The sequence below is a fragment of the Mirounga leonina genome, unplaced genomic scaffold, assembly GCF_011800145.1.
Source record: "Mirounga leonina isolate KUSES-001 unplaced genomic scaffold, KU_Mleo_1.0 Mir_201, whole genome shotgun sequence".
Taxonomy (NCBI): domain Eukaryota; kingdom Metazoa; phylum Chordata; class Mammalia; order Carnivora; family Phocidae; genus Mirounga; species Mirounga leonina.
This window is the reverse complement of record NW_023270504.1, coordinates 23,011,256-23,031,338: the sequence shown is the minus strand read 5'-3', so window position 1 is coordinate 23,031,338 and position 20,083 is coordinate 23,011,256. Positions and strand designations below refer to the sequence as shown.

The 20,083-nt window shown below is 37.0% G+C and overlaps 1 protein-coding gene across 1 annotated transcript in view; it reads right to left on the bottom strand.

Annotated features, from left to right (window-relative positions):
• The window catches only part of LOC118025689 (pregnancy zone protein-like), a 44,685-nt gene extending 26,152 nt beyond the window's left edge, over positions 1-18,533 (bottom strand). The window contains exons 1-13 of the mRNA XM_035028260.1: positions 18,418-18,533; positions 16,035-16,218; positions 15,128-15,281; positions 14,915-14,967; positions 14,353-14,373; positions 13,729-13,897; positions 12,386-12,470; positions 9,950-10,073; positions 7,938-8,052; positions 6,298-6,407; positions 4,029-4,190; positions 2,962-3,189; positions 1,484-1,547 (exon numbers count right to left, since the gene is read on the bottom strand). Of these exons, the coding sequence (XP_034884151.1) occupies positions 1,484-1,547; positions 2,962-3,189; positions 4,029-4,190; positions 6,298-6,407; positions 7,938-8,052; positions 9,950-10,073; positions 12,386-12,470; positions 13,729-13,897; positions 14,353-14,373; positions 14,915-14,967; positions 15,128-15,281; positions 16,035-16,218; positions 18,418-18,500 (1,552 nt within the window). The 5' untranslated portion in view covers positions 18,501-18,533. The remainder of the gene's footprint in view (positions 1-1,483; positions 1,548-2,961; positions 3,190-4,028; positions 4,191-6,297; positions 6,408-7,937; positions 8,053-9,949; positions 10,074-12,385; positions 12,471-13,728; positions 13,898-14,352; positions 14,374-14,914; positions 14,968-15,127; positions 15,282-16,034; positions 16,219-18,417) is intronic.
• Between the last annotated feature and the right edge of the window lie 1,550 nt (positions 18,534-20,083).

Genomic DNA, 20,083 nt, shown 5'->3' with positions numbered 1-20,083 from the left:
TTTATTTATTTATTTATTTATTTATTTATTTATTTATTTATTTATTTATTTAGAGCATGCATGAGCAGGGGAATTGTGGTGGGGGAGAGAATCTCAAGCAGACTTTGCACTGAGTGCGGAGCTAACTTGGAGCTTGATCTCATGACCCTGAGATCATGACCTGAGCTGAAATTAGGAGTCAGACACTTAATTGACTGGGCCACCCAGGTGCCCCATGTCTCAGTAAATTTAAAAGATATGATCGCAATGGCATTAAATTAGAAATCAATAAGAAAAATATCTCAATATTTAGAAACTAAATAACATTTATTTTATGAACCCCCATAGTCCAAAGTAGACATTCAAAGGGAAATTTAAAAATGTTTTGAACTGAACATAAATGAAAATGTCACTTGCAAATACTTGTAAGATGCAGATAAAGCAGTATCTTGAAACCTAATGTTTGTCTAGTCGCTTTCAAAATTTCTTGGGACTAATCACTCTTTGTCATCCTAGAAAGGATTACACCCAAGGCCCCACCAGTATCTAATTTAGATAACTGAGATGATGATATTTGGGACTTTTGAGCTGATGAAACTTACATGAGATTTTGGACTTGAGTTAATGCTATAAAGGACCGAGGCTTTTAGGGTTGTTGGAACGGGGTGAATGCATTTTGCATATGGGATGGATGTGAATCTTTGGGGCCAGAAGGCAGTTTGTAATATGTAGACTAATGTCCCCACAAAGATAGCATAATCTCAAACACTTGTGTATATGATATGTTATATAGCAAAAGGGACTTTGCAAATGTGATTAAGTCAAGGACCTTGAGATGGGAAGATTATTCTGGGTTATCCAAGTGAGCCCAATATAATCACAGTGATCTTTAAAGTGGGGGCAGAAATGCAACAAAGAGGTTTGAAGATGATGTACTTCTGGCGTTGAAGACAGAAACTGAGGCATGCAGGAGGTCCGTAAGCAAGGAAACAGATAATTAATTCCCTAGAGCTCCAGAAGGCATGCGGTCCTGCTGACACCCTGATATTAGCCCAGGGAGAGCCTGACCTACAGAACTAAGCTGATAAATTTGCATGGTTTTAAGCCAGAAAGTGGGTGGCAATCTATTATAGCGGCAATAGGAAACGAATACAAAGACCTACACAGTCAGATTTTTCTTTGGTGATTTTTTGCGCTTTCAAATTATTTTATGCGTTTTAAAACATTTAATTATAAAATGAATATATTTTACCTTAGGAATAAAATTTAAAATATAGAAATGCTATAAAATGAAGAAAAAATACTAAATGGGCTAAAATGAACCTACTATGGCATCTTTTTATATTAGCTTCCTCATCTTTGGTTGATGGAAGAAGGTTGGTGATCATCATCTCTATAAAAAGTACATGTAAAATGTAAGATGTGAAAATAACTCCATCTTGCTACAATGTTCAGGATTTGAGTATTTGAGAGAAAAAACCCAGGAACTCCTGGAAGTACTTACTGTCTCCTTGTTCAATGGACAACACATGGCTTCCCGATTGGGAGATGCTTCCTCTTGCTTTGATCTGAAGAGGGAAATATATCCATTATCATTTTAAAGGGCACATCCTAAAATACGTAACGTATTATGTAAAATACTTACGTAAACGTATTTAAAATATATAAGTAAATTATCTCACTACTCCAGTCCAAAAGTTTCGAATACTCAAGTTCTCTTTCAGTGTTTTCCTATACGTATAGTGACATACCTTAAATAACAGATATAGAAGTTTTGCAGTGTTTTAATATTTTACTTAATGTTTGCTATTTATCTTGACTATTAATACTTCAAGCTTACATGTTCTTTCAATAAATATTTTAAACATACACAAAGCAATATACAGTAAAGGCAGATATAAAATATATGTCGGTATTCTCTATTGTTAAAAAACTAAATGTATTGATACTCTCTATGTACCAGGCATTGAACTAAATAATTTGGTTTTCAGATTTGATTTAATGTGCACAATATTCCCATGAAATAGGTATAAATACCATCCCTAGTAGCCAGGGAAGATGATTGGTATTTGTCTTTACAAATGAAATTATATAAATAGCCCAGGGTCACATAATTAGGAAGCAATAAAACTAAGATTCTAACTTATCAATTTTTTTTTACTTTTTCAAAGAATTTTTAAAAATATTATTTATAGTTAATGTTCCTATATAGAATTTCCTACACATAAATTTTTCTTCTTAAAATGACTTACTTGAGTAACTACCAATTTTGGATCACATTTTTAGTCTTGGGACACAAATAGGTTTATTGGTCTCAAAAGTATCATACCAATTTATAGTATGCCTGTCAATGTCCTTTTCTCCTGCAATTGTACTAGTCATGAACTTTGTAAACTATTTAGAAGCTTTATAGGTGTAAAATGCTACTGGGTTTATTGTTTTTTTTTTCACTTCTCCAATTAAAGTCAAAATTGAATATTTTCCAGAAGATTGTTTATGATTTTTTTTTTTAAAGTAGGCTCCATGTGCAAAATGATCCCAACATGGGGCTTGAACTCACAACCCTGAGATCAAGACATGACCTGAGATCAATCAAGACTCAGATGCTTAATCACCAACTGAGCCACCCCGGTGCCCCAATGTTTATAATTTTTATTTCCTGTTGATTAAGTTCTTGATTTCTTATAGTTTGCTTATTTTTCTATTGAGTTTTAAGGAAAGCATTCTTTTTGACTAGCAAGGCATTTTTCTTAGGCTTTTTCCTCTCATTCAATAATTTTCCATTGGAACTCATAAAAACTAAACGTTTCAGTAGAGATCAGAGCATAATAAGAAATTAAAGCATTAATAACTTTATTAGGAAACAACTTTTCTTCAAGAAAAAAGGGTTTTCACTGATATCTTACAAAGGGCATTACTTAGGAACTCAATCTTTTTGGGGTCTACACAATTAGGAGGAGCTACAGTGGTTTCCATTCTTACCAAATAATAGAAAGTTAATTCTTTTTCGTCCTTCAGAATCTGTCCATTCAGGATGTAATGTGCCCGGATATCCTGGATTTGTCCACAGGCCTTGGTACCAGTAACAAGTTCAAGGGAAACGTAACTCTTGCTCAGGGAGAAAATACGCTTTACAGTGTGCTGTGCTTGTGTATGAAATTCTTCAAGCCACCAGTTATCAAAACAGAGGTTATTCTGTTTGTAAGTGACCTAGTGGAAAGAGTAAAAGTCTTAAAAATGCTATTTGTTAATGTACATTATGTATATATTGGTCACTCTAAGAGTCGTTTACTGAAGATTTTATGTGAATCGTGCTTATTTGGTTCCATCAGTCTGCTTTCTCAAGTAAAGCATAATCTGTGAGTGACTTTTCCTTAAGTTTATTTAAGGTTGTGCTATTCTGATTTAGTAGATAATATTCACTCACAGTCAGGATCAATTACTTTTTCTTAATATCCTTATGCCTATAAATTGCATACAGATATTTAAATTTTTTATGGAAAACAAAAAATAGCAGTATGCCAAAGAAACCAAACAAAATCTAATCTGTAATAAAATTATAAAAATATTGAATTTTACAAGGGAATTTCAAGATGATCTAATAAGTGTCTCCTGAAACTAGACCATGCTGTAAATGGAGTCTATCTAAAGTGAAAGTTTTTTGGTAAATAACATTTTCCTTTCTTTTCTTTTTTTTTTTAAAGATTTTATTTATTTATTTGAGAGAGAGAATGAGACAGAGAGAGAGAGCATGAGAGGGGGGAGGATCAGAGGGAGAAGCAGACTCCCTGCTGAGCAGGGAGCCCGATGCGGGACTCGATCCTGGGACTCCAGGATCATGACCTGAGCCAAAGGCAGTCGCTTAACCAACTGAGCCACCCAGGCGCCCCCAAATAACATTTTCTTATAATTTAGGTCTCCAAATGGCTTAGTTTCTATTTTACTCTTAATTGTAATTTCTCTTCTCCCTAGAATTTACATGCTTCCTGTCCTTAAATTATGTGCCCTCAGCAATCTCTTTGTAGTCCCAGATGCCCCTTCCCACTTACCGTAACTGTAAAGAGAGAAGATATGAATTTGGTGGTATCGATGGAAATGTTCACCAGACCGTGCTCATTTGTGGTAAGGCTGGAACGGTATGCACTTACATCCACCCTGACGACTACAGTTTTATTGGGGATTGGTTGATCCTTCTCATCAACCAGAAGAACCTAGAAGTGTGGAAGTGATAGCTGGTGTTACATAGCAATGACACCTTCCACCCTTTGTTGGGTTCACCTCTTGACCTTGGGGCCGCTGTCATTTACTGAAGATCTTAGAATCAATCTGAAAATAAGATTTGTTTTCTGGGCTCTAAACTATTTTTCTTTTTGACATTTCTATTTAGATATTCGGTAGGCACAAAACAATTGAGAATATCCGAAAAATGGATTCATAATATCACCCTTTCCAACTCTTCATCCCTACTGTTCTCTATCTCAGTATATGGTGCTTTTATCCATCCCATAGGTTATGCATCAATATCAAGGGCCTTTTAAAAAATCATTTTCTCTTTTTCGCTGACTAATGCTAACCCATGGCCAAGTGTTATCTCTTACTCTGTTAAATACATTTTATTTACTTCTCCTATTCCAGTTAAACCTGTTTAAGGTGAAATAATTATCAAGGGGTTTATAATGGAGCTGGGAAGCCATTAAGGAGATGGGTCTTATGACCTCCTCACCGGAGGACCCATGAACTTTTGAACTGGGCCAAACTTAGCCCAAACCCCTGCAACCTGCTACAGAAGGTTTTGCTCAGTGATAGCCTTAGCAACCAATTATATTCAGTCAAGATTAGTTTTCTGCCATCAACACCAATCAAAATTCCTTATGAATAGCACACACAAGAATTCTCCTTTGTCTTTAAAAACCCTTGATATTTGTTCTCAGGGACAGGGAGCACTATTTGAACTGCAGCCCAAATCCGTTTTTCCCAAATTGTAATTCTGAGGCCCCAAATAAATGCTTTGTTTTTATTTTAGCTCCTCTTTTCTCAGCTGAGAGAACACAATATTTTTTCCCATCTGGTTTCCAATAGTTTTTAAACCTTTTTTACTGTTTTAACTATTTTAACTTTTTTACACAGTTCACCCTCTTGCTACTTCATGCTGACTTCAAACCACTCTCTCTACAGCCTGAGCTAAACTGATCATGTTATTCTCCTTAAAACCTTCAATAACTTCTCAGTCCAAAATTCTGAACATAACCCAAAAGGCCCTCAAGATCTGTTCTGGCTTACCTATAACTATCCAGTCAACCCAGTTAGTTATATCTTCTACCTCAGTCAGTCACACTCTTAGTTCTCTGCTCTTTAAAAGCTGTTTCACACCTAGGGCCTTGGCCATTCTCCCCTCTTTCTTAAATTTCTGACCAAGTCATATTCATCTTTAAGTCCTTAGTTTTCTCACATTCTTTTCTTGGTCCGAAATGGCCCTGCCCAATCATATCTATACACTTATTAATTTCTTGCCAATTTGATACAAAATGCTGCAATAAATGAAGAAAATATAAAATTCATAATGTCATCAACTGTGAAATACTTAGGAATTTCACAGTTAATAAAGAAACTGACTATCATCTGCCAATTGTCTATCAACTGTCAATCGCTTATCAACTGTCAATTCAAAGATTAGTTACTAAAAAAGGAAACTTAAAATGCTTAGAAACCTTATATCTCTTATATGACAGAAAATTGATAGTTTACTAAATTGGATATCAGTCTGAAAACTTACCAATATTATTACCAATATTCAGCTTTGAAGCTGAAAAAAAACCCCTTTTATTTATTTTTATTTATCTATTTTTTTTAAAGATTTTTTATTTATTAATTTGACAGAGAGAGACAGCAAGAGAGAGAACACAAGCAGGGGGAGTGGGAGAGGGAGAAGCAGGCTTCCTGCCGAGCAGGGAGGCCAATGCGGAGTTAGATCCCAGGACCCTGGGATCATGATCCGAGCTGAAGGCAGACGCTTAATGACTGAGCCACCCAGGCGCCCCTGAAAAAAAAACCTTTTAAAACGAGGAAATAAAAGAGTATGGAGCCAAATTACACAGGAAAAATGTATTATAGAGATGTGTTAGGAAGTTAACTAATAAAAGTGTGCTATATTTTTCTGAATGTGATGGTATTTGCCTTTTAAGTTTGTCATTTGCTGTAAATTTTCTCATTCTAAATAAATATTTATTTTTATAATCAATTGTACTTTTGTGGTATAAAAATTCATTTTCTTTAAGTCCACATCCCTCAAATTATGATTCTATTGAGAAGATATTTTACCTGCCCAAAAAAAGGGAGCCCATGCCTATAATGTGTATCCGCTTTTGTAAATTTCAGTTTGCTTAAGGTATTTGTGATTTCACATGATCCATGCCCAGTTAATTCCAACTCTGAAAAAGAAATAAGTGCAGTTGAATTGTTCTTTAGATTCAACTCACCTCCCGCCTCCAACCCAGCTTCACTCCATCATGACAAGGTATTATCCCTATTCTATTTTTTATCCTTTCCAGAATTTTTCACACTTAGAAAATACAAGCAACTTGACATTAGTTTCACCTTCATACAAAAATTATTGTACCTAATCCCCCAATTTCTCTGGTTTCACAAGTGTCTTACTGGTTCCATCCATGTTATTAAATTCTTCCCATCTCCTCTGTGATCTTGCTCCACTTTTGTTTGTCTCTCTCAGATCCCTCCCCTCTCCCCACGACTTTTTGCATACAACATGATTCTTCACATTGGCCTCAAAGTATGCTTAAATGTCTATCACAAATACTTCCCCAGCAAGACCCTTCTTTTGACTGTATGCCCCTTCCCGTATAGCCAAAGCCTGGTGCCTTTCCATTTGTGAAGTGTAATCTGTGTCTTGGCTTCATCATCTAAAGCTTTCTTGTTTTCCCCTATCCCTGCGGCTTCTAATTTTATTATGCTGGTTTATTTGACACTATGTCCTAAATGTAGTTGTTCTGTGCTTGGAACTTTCCTTGTTTGTCTCTAGCCCCTAGTTAGCAATGCTAAGTGAGTTTGCTTTCAGAATAATTGCACTTACTCTTAGGAGGATATAGATACAATTAGAATCATTCCAGATTTACATTTCTGGTCTTGATTTTGCTCTGGTTTTCTTTTAAAATTATTTTTAAAGCAGAATGAGTCAACTTCTATCTTGAAATTCCAGATTGCAATTAATTATCTTTGACACATTCTCATCACCATAGTTCTTTCTCATCTACTCCTTATCTTGGTTAATGGCGTTTCCATTTCCTAGGTCCCAGATCTCTTTGGAGCAATTTTGAATAGTAATCTGAGGTATCACATGTAACAAATTGTTTCATGTCGCCTGTCCTCTTTATGTCTGCTAGAATTATATTTTCAAAATATCAATTTATTTAGAACATTCTCCTTAAATCTATCTGCCAATATCCAAGGTTTTTAACAATAAAGTCTAATCTTTTTAGCATACAATTTACTTTTTTACACACCTTAGCCCCAATTTACATTGTCAGATTATTTTGAGACCAAACACATTTGTTTTATGCCAATCATGCATTCCCAGTCCATCATGAGCTTTCAAAATATTAGTCATTCTATATAAATCAGCTCACATGCTACTTTATAAACTTTCTTTGTCCCTATATAAGAATTAATTCTCTCTCTTCATACTCATTTGGACTTTAGTTTTTACATTTCTCGTTGAAATTTTGTTATGGTTATAAATATATACATACGAACATATATACATATACACATATACATACATACATGTAATTTCTCTTTAGATTTCTAGATCCTTGACAGCAGGGACCGTGTTATTTTCATAGTCCCCAGAAACTACAAAGTGTTTCACATGGAATGGATGTTTAATAAATGCTTAACATATTGGTGAATTAATGAATTAATAAATATTTGAAAATAACACGAACCTGTTCCATCCTCTTTGACTTTGGCTTCCACTTGTATGCTCATGTCATACCCCTTCTGTCTCAGCTGGAATATTTTAGTCTTCACGAGTTGTGTGAAACAGCCTTCACTGTCTGCCTGAAGAGAAAGAAAGAGAGTTCCTGGGTCCTCTGGTTTGCTGTCAAAAAAGTCAGTTATCAATCTGTGAAAGTTTTTCGGTGGCCAAAGGAAATTTTACATATGTTCTGACCATCTTTTAGGGGTTGATCCTTTCCCAAGCCAAAAATGACATCAAATTTCTTCCCAAGCCAAAAATGATATCAAATGTCATCATTAATCGTTGAGTTACTCATTGCCAACCTCTGCCTTCCTCCTTCTCTTCTGAAAGCCTATCCCGTTTCTGCCAAATTAAATGTCCTAGTTTCAAAATGTGCCATCATACTCTCTCTGCATACATTGTTCCTCAAGTGATAACATTCTTTTTCTTCCATTCTTATCTTGGCCAACAATTACTGCTCTTCTAAACGCAACTCAGATATAACATCTCCTCTGTGAGCACCTTCATCTACACATCGACTAAGGATTATATTTTCTAACTGTATTTCTCCATGCCTAGGACATTAATAAAAACATATATATTTATTGAATAGATGAATCATTATAGTAATTAGATTTCCAAACTAAACATTGGGACCCACATCTTAAGAAAGATTTGTTTTCATTTTTTTACTTATTTACATGAAAATATGTATTGTGTAATAAAATTTAATCATATTTAATTTACTTATATTTACTTATAGTTTACTTAATCATTTTTTAATTTACTCACTGGAAAATAAAAATTAATTCCTATGTCCCTGATATAGTAAAGTTTTGGCAACCTGATTTTTCTCATGTTTATCTTTCTTTTTTTTTTTTTTTAAGATTTTATTTATTTATTTATTAGAGATAGAGAGAGGGAGAGCACAAGCAGGTGGAGTGGCAAGCAGAGGGAGAGGGAGAAGCAGGCTCCCCACTGAGGAAGGAGCCCGACGTGGGGCTCGATCCCAGGACCCTGGGATCATGACCTGAGCCGAAGGCAGACGCTTAACCGACTGAGCCACCCAGGCACCCCTCATGTTTATCTTTCTTATTGATGTTTATTTTGACATTCATCATCATATTCATCACCCTTGCTTTTCATTCATTTGCTCTCTGCAACTTTTTTTTTTTTTAGAGAAAGAGTGCATGCATGCATGCATGGGGGAGGAGGGTAGCGAGAGAGGGAGAGGTAGAGGGAGAGAGAGAGAATGTTATGCAGGCTCCACACCCAGCACAGTGCCCGAAGTGGGGCTCGATTCCACCACCCCAAGATCATGACCGGAGCTGAAACCAAGAGTTGGATGCTTAACTGAACCATGCAGGCGCCCCTCTCTGAAGCTTTGATAACTTTCTTTTCCGTACCCTTACAGTGCCCACTCACTGCCACTGGGCTTTTATGTTCTCTTTTTATGCTGGTTTCATATTCTTCCATATGAGGTTTAGATTCCATAACAAGTCATTTGATTCTCCCACTAACCAAGTTCTTTTTTTTTTTTTTTTTAAGTAAGCTCTTCACCCAACGTGGGGCTGGAACTCATGACCCTGAATTCAAGAGTCACAGGCTCTACCAGCTGAGCCAGCCAAGTGCCCCCTCCCACTAACCAAATTCTTAACATCTGCCACATTCTTTTTCTATTATCTGTTTGATAAAGACCAACTTTGGATACTTCCACATTATCTTATGCCTTTATACCCGGCATGCTGATTGCCCTCAGAAGGAAATTACAAAACTGGCCAAATAAATACCACTATAAATTCATGAACCCAAATCTCAAGTGGGCTCCTAATATTGCCAGGCAATCTTACAATGTTTCCCTTACTCCACACTCCTCTCTGTTGAACTGTTTTCACCATACAGTATTGTATTCTTTTGTATGATATTCTTTCTTGCATTAAAATCCATGAGAAAACAAGATCTGGTGTTAGTGTCCTGGGGAGAATGGTTTCCATATACCTGTTGACTGAATTCTTCACAGATACTTTGTGAATGTCTTCCATGGCAGACAGAACGGTATCGGGAGTATTTTCTGCATACGTTAATTGTCACCAGACCAGAGACAGGCTTTCCATATGTGTATCTGTAACGATAAAGCAGTTATACAAAAGGATATTTGATATAAACAACTCAGATATTTTTCACACGATTGGATCCATTCATGTATCCATCTTGTTCATAGAGCACATATACTTCCTTCCCATACCATTTGTACTTTAGAAACACTTATTCTGAAACTATGTCTTAATTATCTAAGTGGACCTACATCTACAACTCTAAGAGAAGATACTTACTGAATCTTTTTGAAACACTTCTAAATGAAAAATGAACAATGTAGTTTTTCTCAGATCTTTCCTCCCTTTCAGTTGAGGTTTTACTATAAGACTATCTTATTTCCGGGCGCCTGGGTGGCTTAGTTGGTTAAGCGATTGCCTTCGGCTCAGGTCATGATCCTGGAGTCCCGGGATCGAGTCCCGCATCGGGCTCCCTGCTCAGTGGGGAGTCTGTTTCTCCCTCTGACCTTCCCCCCTCTCGTGCTCTCTCTTTCTCATTCTCTCTCTTAAATAAATAAATAAAATCTTTAAAAAACAAAAAGACTATCTTATTTCCTTCTTTCCCCACTGTCAGGTTATCTAGGTTATAATTCCAGCTTTGACAATACCTAAGTTGTTTTAGGGAAAAATTTATGGATATGTAGACAGGGTATTTCTAGGTCTTCCCTAATTCATATGTATTTTAAGAGGATAAATGAGAACTTAAATGGGAATTTAAATACACTAGCTACATATCATATAACATATCTGTTATATACGAACAGTATCATAATGACTTAGTCTGATTCTGCCAAATCTGATGGAAGGATATGCTAAGGTACGGTCTGAATGTTTGCATCCCCCCAAATTTATATGTGGAAATCCTAAACCCCAAGGATGGTAGTATTAGGGGATGAAATCTTTGGGAGGTGCTTAGATAATGCAGGTGGAGCCCCCATGAATGTGATTGGTGCCTTTATAAAAGAGGCTCCAGAGAGATCCTTTGCCCCTTCCACCATATGAGGGCATGGCAAGAAGGCGCCAGCTATGAACCAGAAAGAACCTTCACCAGAACGTGACCATGCTGGCACCTTGATCTTGGATTTCTCAGCCTCTAGAACTATGAGCAATAAATTTCTGTTGTTTATAAACTGCCCACTCTGTGGTATTTTGTCATAGCAGACTGAGTGAAGTAAGACAAGATGCGAAGCCAAACTTAGTCTGTTGTTTCTCAGAGTATGCTTAATGGACTACCTACATTGAAATTATCTGAGATATGTATTGAGATTCAGAGTCCTGAATCTTTCCTTAGATTTATGATTGGAATCTTTAGATGTGGGGGCCAAGGAATCTACATTTTAATTACCTCCATAGATTCTGATGTTCACCTAAGTTTGAGACCTATTGCTTTGGTCCAAATTGTGAGGTAGATGAGGTTTGACTTCGATGACCCTGATCCTCCCCTTTTTAAAGTTTTTTTCCCCCCTAATTTCTAGAAGTGCTGATAAAGCTATAAATTATTTACCAAATCTCACTTTGTTGAATGTTATCTTTAAATGTCACTCAAAGGGCTCTTCCTTCTGAGGGAAAAATCTAAACATCAAACTGGTGAGAAAGATGAAAATATGATCCTCATACTATTTTCAAAAGCAAGAGGTAAAGTGTCTCTCCTCAGTGTATGTGGAGAATGTTCTACTGAACTAAAAGGCAATCAGGGAAGAAATAACTATGACACATCTTTTAAATTCTACATTATATAGCTATATACCTATTTAAGAAAGTCTCCTTTTTTCCCCCCTAATTTTCCATAGTTTAAGAAATTGGGAGCAATAAAAAAAATGGGGATCATAGGATACAAAATAACACAGAAGTTATGAACATGAGCATGAACTTGAGCTGGATGTCCTGTGTTCAGTTTGGCACAGTCTCTGCCATGTACAATGTTTCATGAAGCTAGATTTTTTTTTTTTTTTAATTGCAGAAGCAATATAGGATAGTGGCAAAGAGTTCAGGGTCTGGAGCCAGACTGTTAGACTTAAATTCTAGTCTCCCATTTACTGTATGTAGAAACTTGAACAAGTTTTCTATCCCCCACATGTTATAGTTTCCTCATTTGCAAACTAAGGATAACTATCCCCATCTCACAAGGCACTTAAAACATTATCTGGCACATTTTAAGTGTAAATGTTTTTATTGGTAGAAGTAAAAGTGTCCTATGCTGCCACCCCCACTCCCTAGCTGGAGCTCAGGCATGTTGGAGAGAAAGTCATTCTCTAATTAAAATACTTTGAAGTCTGATAACGATTACTTGCAGTGCACATAAAATAGGGAGATAGAAATGCTATGAAATAATGTAACTCACAGGGCACAGACGGATACCGTAAATTCTTCCTCTAGAAAACCAATAGTCTTGGGCATTTTCACTTGGACCTCAAATTTGGGCAAAACTGTTGTTAACAGAAGGAAGAAAGAGGTGAAGGTGGGCGGGCAGGATATCTTGCCAGTATTAGTAATGACTATTACAGCACCTTATAACATAGGATCACATGAAATGGTTTCAATTACATTAAGACGCAGCAGGGCCTCTACTGACCACAGAGACGTGTTTATGACCTGGGTATTTGTACCATGTTAACTTGGTTACGCTGGCCCTGCATTTCCTAGAATCTTTGAATTTGGTCAAGACTTAAAGATGGGAGGAAAGCAGCATCATTAGTCTCTGAAGGTCATCATGGTTAGATGTGGTGACAGGTACAGAGAGGCAAGGAAATTCCAATTTGTCCTTATTCTTTCCGTGTCCAGTTCTTCCCAACTGCTTGTCCTGCTGACTAATAGAGGCCCGAGACCCACCATCAGACGCTTGATTACAGAAATACTGAAGTGGTAGAAAAGAAGATGTACAGATACATACAGTCTTCCATAGATTCTTCTATGAGTTTCCCTTTGTGGTCCACTTTGGCGGCTGAAGTTACCCCTTGAAGGTGCTAAGTTATTCATCCCCACCAGTGCTTCAGAACTGGTTAGTAATTTCCTCTGATCCACCAGTTCCCCCCTGCTGGACCCTTACCTTTCCATCCATCCTCTCTCACAGTTGTGTAAGGCTAGCTGTTCCTGTAATATATCCCTGTTCTATAATCCTCATGGTAGTCCAGGTCAATTTGGGGAATGATAGTTTTGTGATAAGTCTCTTCATCCATGGCATGATATACTTAATTTACATGAGAAAATCCACATGATTGATAACTAATAAGATGGCTTTAATGTCTCACCACTTTGATTAGAGTAGTCTAAGTGTAGGTCATAGACAGCCAGGAGGTACCTTCAGTTATAAGATACAGATCAACAGATGCACGCAGATATTTGTTGTATTGGTTAACAATTTCTGTTTGAATAGGGTAACGGACCTATTAAAATCTCTCTTACCTCTTACTGGCTCTGTGATTTTTGGTAAATTACTAACTGTTCTAGTGTTGATGTACTCATTTGTAAAATGGAGACAATATAGTATCTGCCTCAGATGGTTGATAAGAGGATTAAATGAGATAGTGCATGAAAGATGCTTAGTGAATATTTGGGTAAATAAAAAAACCTTGCTAATTTCCAACTACCATATGCTAGATTTTTGCTTGTACCTATGTGTAAAAACTCTTAAACTCTTAAATACTCTAATGTCATAAATGTTTTGGACACAGGCAGAATTCTTACCATATTCATTCACTTCAAAGGGGTGCTCTATTTTTTCCCCTGACTCCTTCTGCAGTTTGACCTTATAAATACCCAGAGTGGGCTCCACTGAGAGTGGGAAGGAGAGCTGGCTGAGTCCTCCTTGCAATCTGAGACTTTGCCATTGGAAAATTCGGTTCCTCTTGGGATTCTATAGGTAAAAATGTTATGAGTTCATAGAAACAACTGAAATATATAATTTGAGTAGAGGGACAGCTTTTAGGGAGGGCACTTTTGGAAGTTGGATAAGAGATGGTTGGTAAATTGATACAAAAGATACTGGGCAAAGTTTTCTAGGAATTCTACACTGAGGAAAGGGCAGCAAGGTTACCAGCTATGAGAGAGTACAGCTCGCAATACCTCTTTTTGAAATTATGCATATCCATTTTGGTCAGAAATACTGGAAGAGTCGTGAACTTGTATCATCTCAGGGGATTTTATTCCCTCATTTACATCTTATCCGCTCTCCAAAGGTTTGAAGATAGACAGGGAAAACTGTTTAGTTTTGGTGAAGTGCTAGTGGGGAGGGGAGAGGTGGCAAGGGGCAATGGAACATAACTTGCAGTAAGTCCTCATCTCGACTGAGATGCATAAGATATTACCTACCTCAATATAAACCACTGGGAACTGGAAGGAAAAAAAAATAGTATGAGTATGGGATAGAGGTTAGAAAAAGAAAGCCATGACATCAGCACTGATAAACTATCTGATTCAGAGGAAGAGTCTGTATATTTCTTGTCCAAACAAGGAAATGTACCCCAGTTTGGTTCACGGCACTTTACATGTTTCGTTTGGGACATATATCTCTTGAGAAGTCATGACTTTACTTTTATGAAATATTGTACAATTGTGGAAACCTATGCTAAGGTAAAAAGGGCCAAATAAGAAGTTTATTTTGCAGATGAAATTTGTCTCTGAGAAAGTCTCCATTTCTCTAAGGGAGAAATCAAGTGCACTGATTTTCTTTTGTTCAATAAAAATTACTGGGATCTTTAAGAGGATAAATTCAACTGAATATTTTATTTTAATAATGCAGTTGGTGAACTGATTTCCCTATTCTCCAGCAGTGGTACTCTTATGAGATCATATTGGTCTCAGGTTCTCGAAAAGAATGGGCTTGACATTTTTGCCTGTTTCCCCCAAACTCATCCACCGTAATGAGACTTACCGTTTCATTCAAAGGGTGAAAATTGACATCCACAGAGACAACGCGGAATCTCACTGAAACAGAGAGATTTTTCCCTTGAAACCGTCCAATGGGAATCGGGGGGTAAATAACACAGATAACGACATGCCTGGATTTTCATGACTGCAGAATAAAGGAATAGAGAACCACACACCCACCCCTTAAAGTTGCCCTCACTGATTTGTTCCCTGATACCTGTTTGTCCCGGTTTGTAGATGGGTTTGTCTGTTTGGACAAAGATGAGGCTGTCTACTTTTGTGATGTGCACTGTCTTCCTCTTTATGAACAACTGGGTTAGCCCCTTCACCTCCACAGTAATCAACCCTGAGGAAGATGGTAACTCTGGAAGCTGTAAAACAGAAAAGAGCTGAAAAGTCTGCGCAGACCCACTTTTGAATGTCTCAGCCTTTATGACTTTCTTATTTCTCTGGTTAGTCCCGGAGAGTGAGTAAGGAATAAGTTGAGAATTATGTTCCTGGATTTATAGATTCTTATGTTAATGTAACATGACAGTAACACTTTGTTGATTTAAAGGGAAAATGTCACTGCAATAAAAGGAACTAGTTCTTCAAACTGTCAACTGTCATGAGGGTGAAGGAAATAACATGCTTTCATTTCCACAGCAATATGATGGTATTAAAATAATTATCAAATGTTATTTTCCGATGGTCAACATCAACATTCTGTGTTATCATTGGTAGTAAGCCCTGTGATTAACTATTTAATTCCTTATGTAATAAAAAGCTACAAGGACAAGACATTAACCGACAACCACTTGTCAGATCTTAAATAAGTCACTTAAATTTATGAGTTTCGGTGTTTTTATGGGTAATGGCATGAACTTTATTTCCCTCACAAGTTTAAGAGCAAGCGAAATCTTTCCCATAACTACTATTACGTTTTGCATATTGCACTGGAATTGTTTGTAAATATTATGAAAGCATAGTCAGTAGAACTTCACTTTTAGAATCTAATTTGAAAGTCACTTTGTGCCTCTCAGTTTTTTCACTATGCTTTTTTTATTGTCGGGTGTCAGGACACAGGCATCAGCTAATATGCTCTTCCTCTAATGAACTTCCATATCCCGAGGAGCCATACTAACAGTGAATGGGCTGCAGTAGAAGGAGTTCTTCTCTGTCACCAGGTCTGTGAGGAGGGTTCTGGTCTGCATTCCATACTCCAGAATTATGTTCAGTGTCACCGTCTCATTCAGGTGATTAAGCATGACACAAGCCTTCTCAGAGACCCCAGTGTACAGCTCTGATGGGACCAGCACCAGATACTGCCTGTGGAGAAGTTTCTGGATCAATCATGGAGAAGTTAAAAAGACATCATTACTGTGGCTGTTTTCTAGATCATCTTTTCTGTGATCACCAATCACAGAACAGAGCCAGATTTCAGCAAGAGGGTAGAGGAATGTATTCTTCAAAGGCTAATCCAAAAGATCTTAGAAACTCAGAAACCTCCAACAAGTTGAACATTAATATGCTTCTCTTGTATTGTGGGGATATTCACTCTCACAATATTTGTAAAACTATTCATAAGCTATGGATAAGCAATCCATGAGTCATTATGTATTTTGGATAGAAATTATTTTCAGGGGCGCCTGGGTGGCTCAGTCGGTTAAGCGTCTGCCTTTGGCTCAGGTCATGATCTTGGAGTCCTGGGAGGGAACCCCACATCAGGCTCCCTGCTCAGCTCGGAGTCTGCTTCTCCCTCTCCCCCTCCCCATCTCTTTCGTGCTCTCTCTCTCCCTCTCCCTCAAATAGATAAAGTCTTTTTTAAGAAAGGAAGTTATTTTCAAAATTAGAAATGGATCAACATGGGATATTGTTCAGCCTTAACAAAAGGAAATCTTATCATTTGCAACAACATGGATGGGCTTTGAGGTCATTATAAGAGAAATATGTTAGAGAAAGATAATATTGCATGCTGTCACTTATATGTAGAATCTTTTAAAAAAAAAAGTCAAATTCATAGAAACAGAGAACAGAAAAGTGGCTGCCAGGGGCTGGGGTGGAGAGGTGTTGAAGGAAATAGGGAGAGGTTGGTAAAAGGGTACAAACTTTCATTTATAATAAGATGACGTCTGGGGATATAATGTATGACCTGGTGACTATAGTTGATAACTCTGCATTGTATAAATGAAATTTGCTGGAAGTAGAATTTAAATGTTCTCACAAAAAAAAAAAAAAAAAAGAAGAAGAGTAAATACGCATGAGATGGATGTGTTAATTCACCTAATGGGAGGAATCCTTCCATTATATATGTATGTGAAACCATCACGTGGTACACTTGAAATATTTTGTAATTTTATTTGTCAATTATATGTCTATAAAGTTGAAAAAACTTTTTTTTTTTTTTTAAGCAACAACACAATGTGATTAACCAATTGATTATCACTGAAAGTGTTAAGAACCTATCTACAGGTGGTCTTGGGTTTCATGTGGATGATATGAATTTCCTTATTCCAGGACACGAAAGTGATAGCGATTAATAGATGAGGAGGAGTTGAATTGCTTTGCAGTATTATTTCAGAAGCAATTTTAGCTCTTTCCCCTCTTTCATTCTGTTGGAAGCCAAGCCAAACCATGCAACACTAATCACCAAATATATTACCATGTCCACCCAGAAGAAAATATCCCTTTCCTGTTGTTCTTTACCCATCATTTACAACCACTCAAATGTGCTGTACTATGCAATGCTCTGATTGCCCAGGACTCTCTCTCTTTCTGGAGTGTCCTTGTCTATCTGGATACATTCTATTTACTTCAATAAGACATCCCCAAAACAACTTTCTCTCTGCAGACTTAGGTGATGTCCCTTCTCCTATCTCCCTTAAAGGTTCCAGGAGGAGGGAGGTTTTCTCTGTGGGCATTCTCACAGACTCCTGCAATGCTTGCAGGTTTTGCACTGTATTCCTTTCTCTGTGCACTATCTCCTCCTATTTTCTATACTGTGAGGTATTGAGGGCAGGGTCCACATTTTGTTAATCTGTATATTCCCAAGATCTAACGCCAGCCTCTACAGGTTTGCTGAAGAATTGAGTGGTCTGACACACATCCTGGCTTGTGTGAAAGTCATGCATCCATCCTGGAGATCCCTGACTGAGGGAAAATACGGCTACTGAGTCATTTCACAGTGGACAAGACACTGCAGCCCTTTTCATGAGACAATAAAGAATGTATCCTTTTTTTTTTCTTTTTGGCAGGAATTCTATATTATTATTTAATGAATGTTGTATAATTCTGTATTCTTATTTGGTGAAGGTTTCACAAATGTTATTGCCCTATGTCTCCATGTTTTCTAGAACTGGAGTATGCTTCTTTCCACATGAGCCATAACAATTTACTGACCTTTCCAAACCCCTTGAACAGCAGATAATTTCATAGGAAATCAGAAAATAAATAAGAGAGACATATCAAGAAGCAGATAACACAATGGAAAAGAGAAGGACAATAGAATTTTCTGGAAATGTTGCTTACGGTTTTGAAGCAGTGGAAGCATCTCTGGGAAGGAGCAGGAAAAATAGAATCAAGACTGGATTGGGCAGTTGATTTCCCCTCATGGTGTGGAGAGAAAGAGGAAATAATAGGAATCTGAGTCCTTGATTCCTTGAACTCTGTTCTTGTTCCAGAATCACTGGTTTTTATTTTACCTGATGGGCAGTGAAAGTAAACTGCTAGCCATTTATTTTTGTAACATATTAACTACTTCCAGCATAAAAAAATCAATTCCAGATTATTTCTATGACCATCAGTATTCTTTGACCCACTTTCTCAAATTTTCTGTCTTTGAAAAATAGGACTTTTAGGCTACACTGGCTCTGATCATTAATCAGTGCCTTAAATATTTTTAAGAAGAAACAAAATAAATTATATGACTTGATAAAATCGATTAATATTCTTGACTTTCATTTTCTTTTTTTAAAAGAGCTATTAATGTAAATACATATCCCAAATCGGTTCTTAGTAGTCCAGGGAGCATCACATATTCCCCTCGGCTTCATCCTATATGGTTCTTTAATGAAGCAAAGAAGTGGAATTTATCACAGGATTTTAAACAAAATAAATCTGAAGACAATCTCTCCCTTGTTTAGTGGCTTAACATTTGCATTTTATAGCTTTCTTTATGTTTGCTTGTTTATAAAGAAAATGATAGTTCATTTGGATACAACCCATATAAAACATACTTATTATTTCTTAGTTCCTTGAACATCTAGAATAAAAGCCAATTAATTCATTTTATTCCCTAAGGAAATGACCTTTAATTGATGAATATTCTTATTTAATTCTACTTTGAGCAATATAAAAATATTTTATCCGGGCTCCTAGGTGGCTCAGTCAGTTAACTGTCTGCCTTCGGCACCTGCCTTAGGCTCAGGTCATGATCTTGGGGTCCTGGAATCGAGCCCCATGTTGGGCTCCTTGCTCAGCGGGGAGTCTGCTTCTCCCTCTCCCTCTGCTGCTCCCCCTGCTTGTGCTCTCTCTTTCTGTCAAATAAATAAATAAAATCTTAAAAAAAATGTTATCAATAGTGATTCATCATCCCATTTGCTTTCCAAGGGAGACTGGGATGTTAGAATCTATTTTCATGGAGTCCTGAAAATAAGAAAGATCCACACTGTTACATTAATTTAACACACAAAATGAAGTGTGCTTATTTTGAATAGAGAACCGGTTTAAACTCTAAAATAGGATGTGATGAGAAACAGACATTTCTATAGATGAAGTATATTTTGTTTTTGACATACTTTTATTTTTTTTTAGATCTATTTATTTGAGAGTGAAAGAGAGCACGAGTGAGGGGAGGGGCAGAGGGAGAGAGAGAATTTTAAGCAGGCTCCACACCCAGCACCGAGCGGGGGGCGGGGCTCAATCTCACGACCAGAGGATCATGACCTGAGTGAAATGAAGAGTCCCACGTTTAACCAACGGAGCCATCCAGGGGCCCTTTTGACTACATTTTTGCAAACGACCTGAGAGAGTGAGGAGTGATGATACTGTACGTGGCCACCTTTTGGAACTGTATTTAAAACTATAGGTATGTAAAATATTTAAATTCTAAGAAAGATAATAAACTGGGTGACATAAAGCCAAGTCAAATAGAATAAGCTATAATAAAGCATTGTCCTGGCCCTTAGTAGTTGGC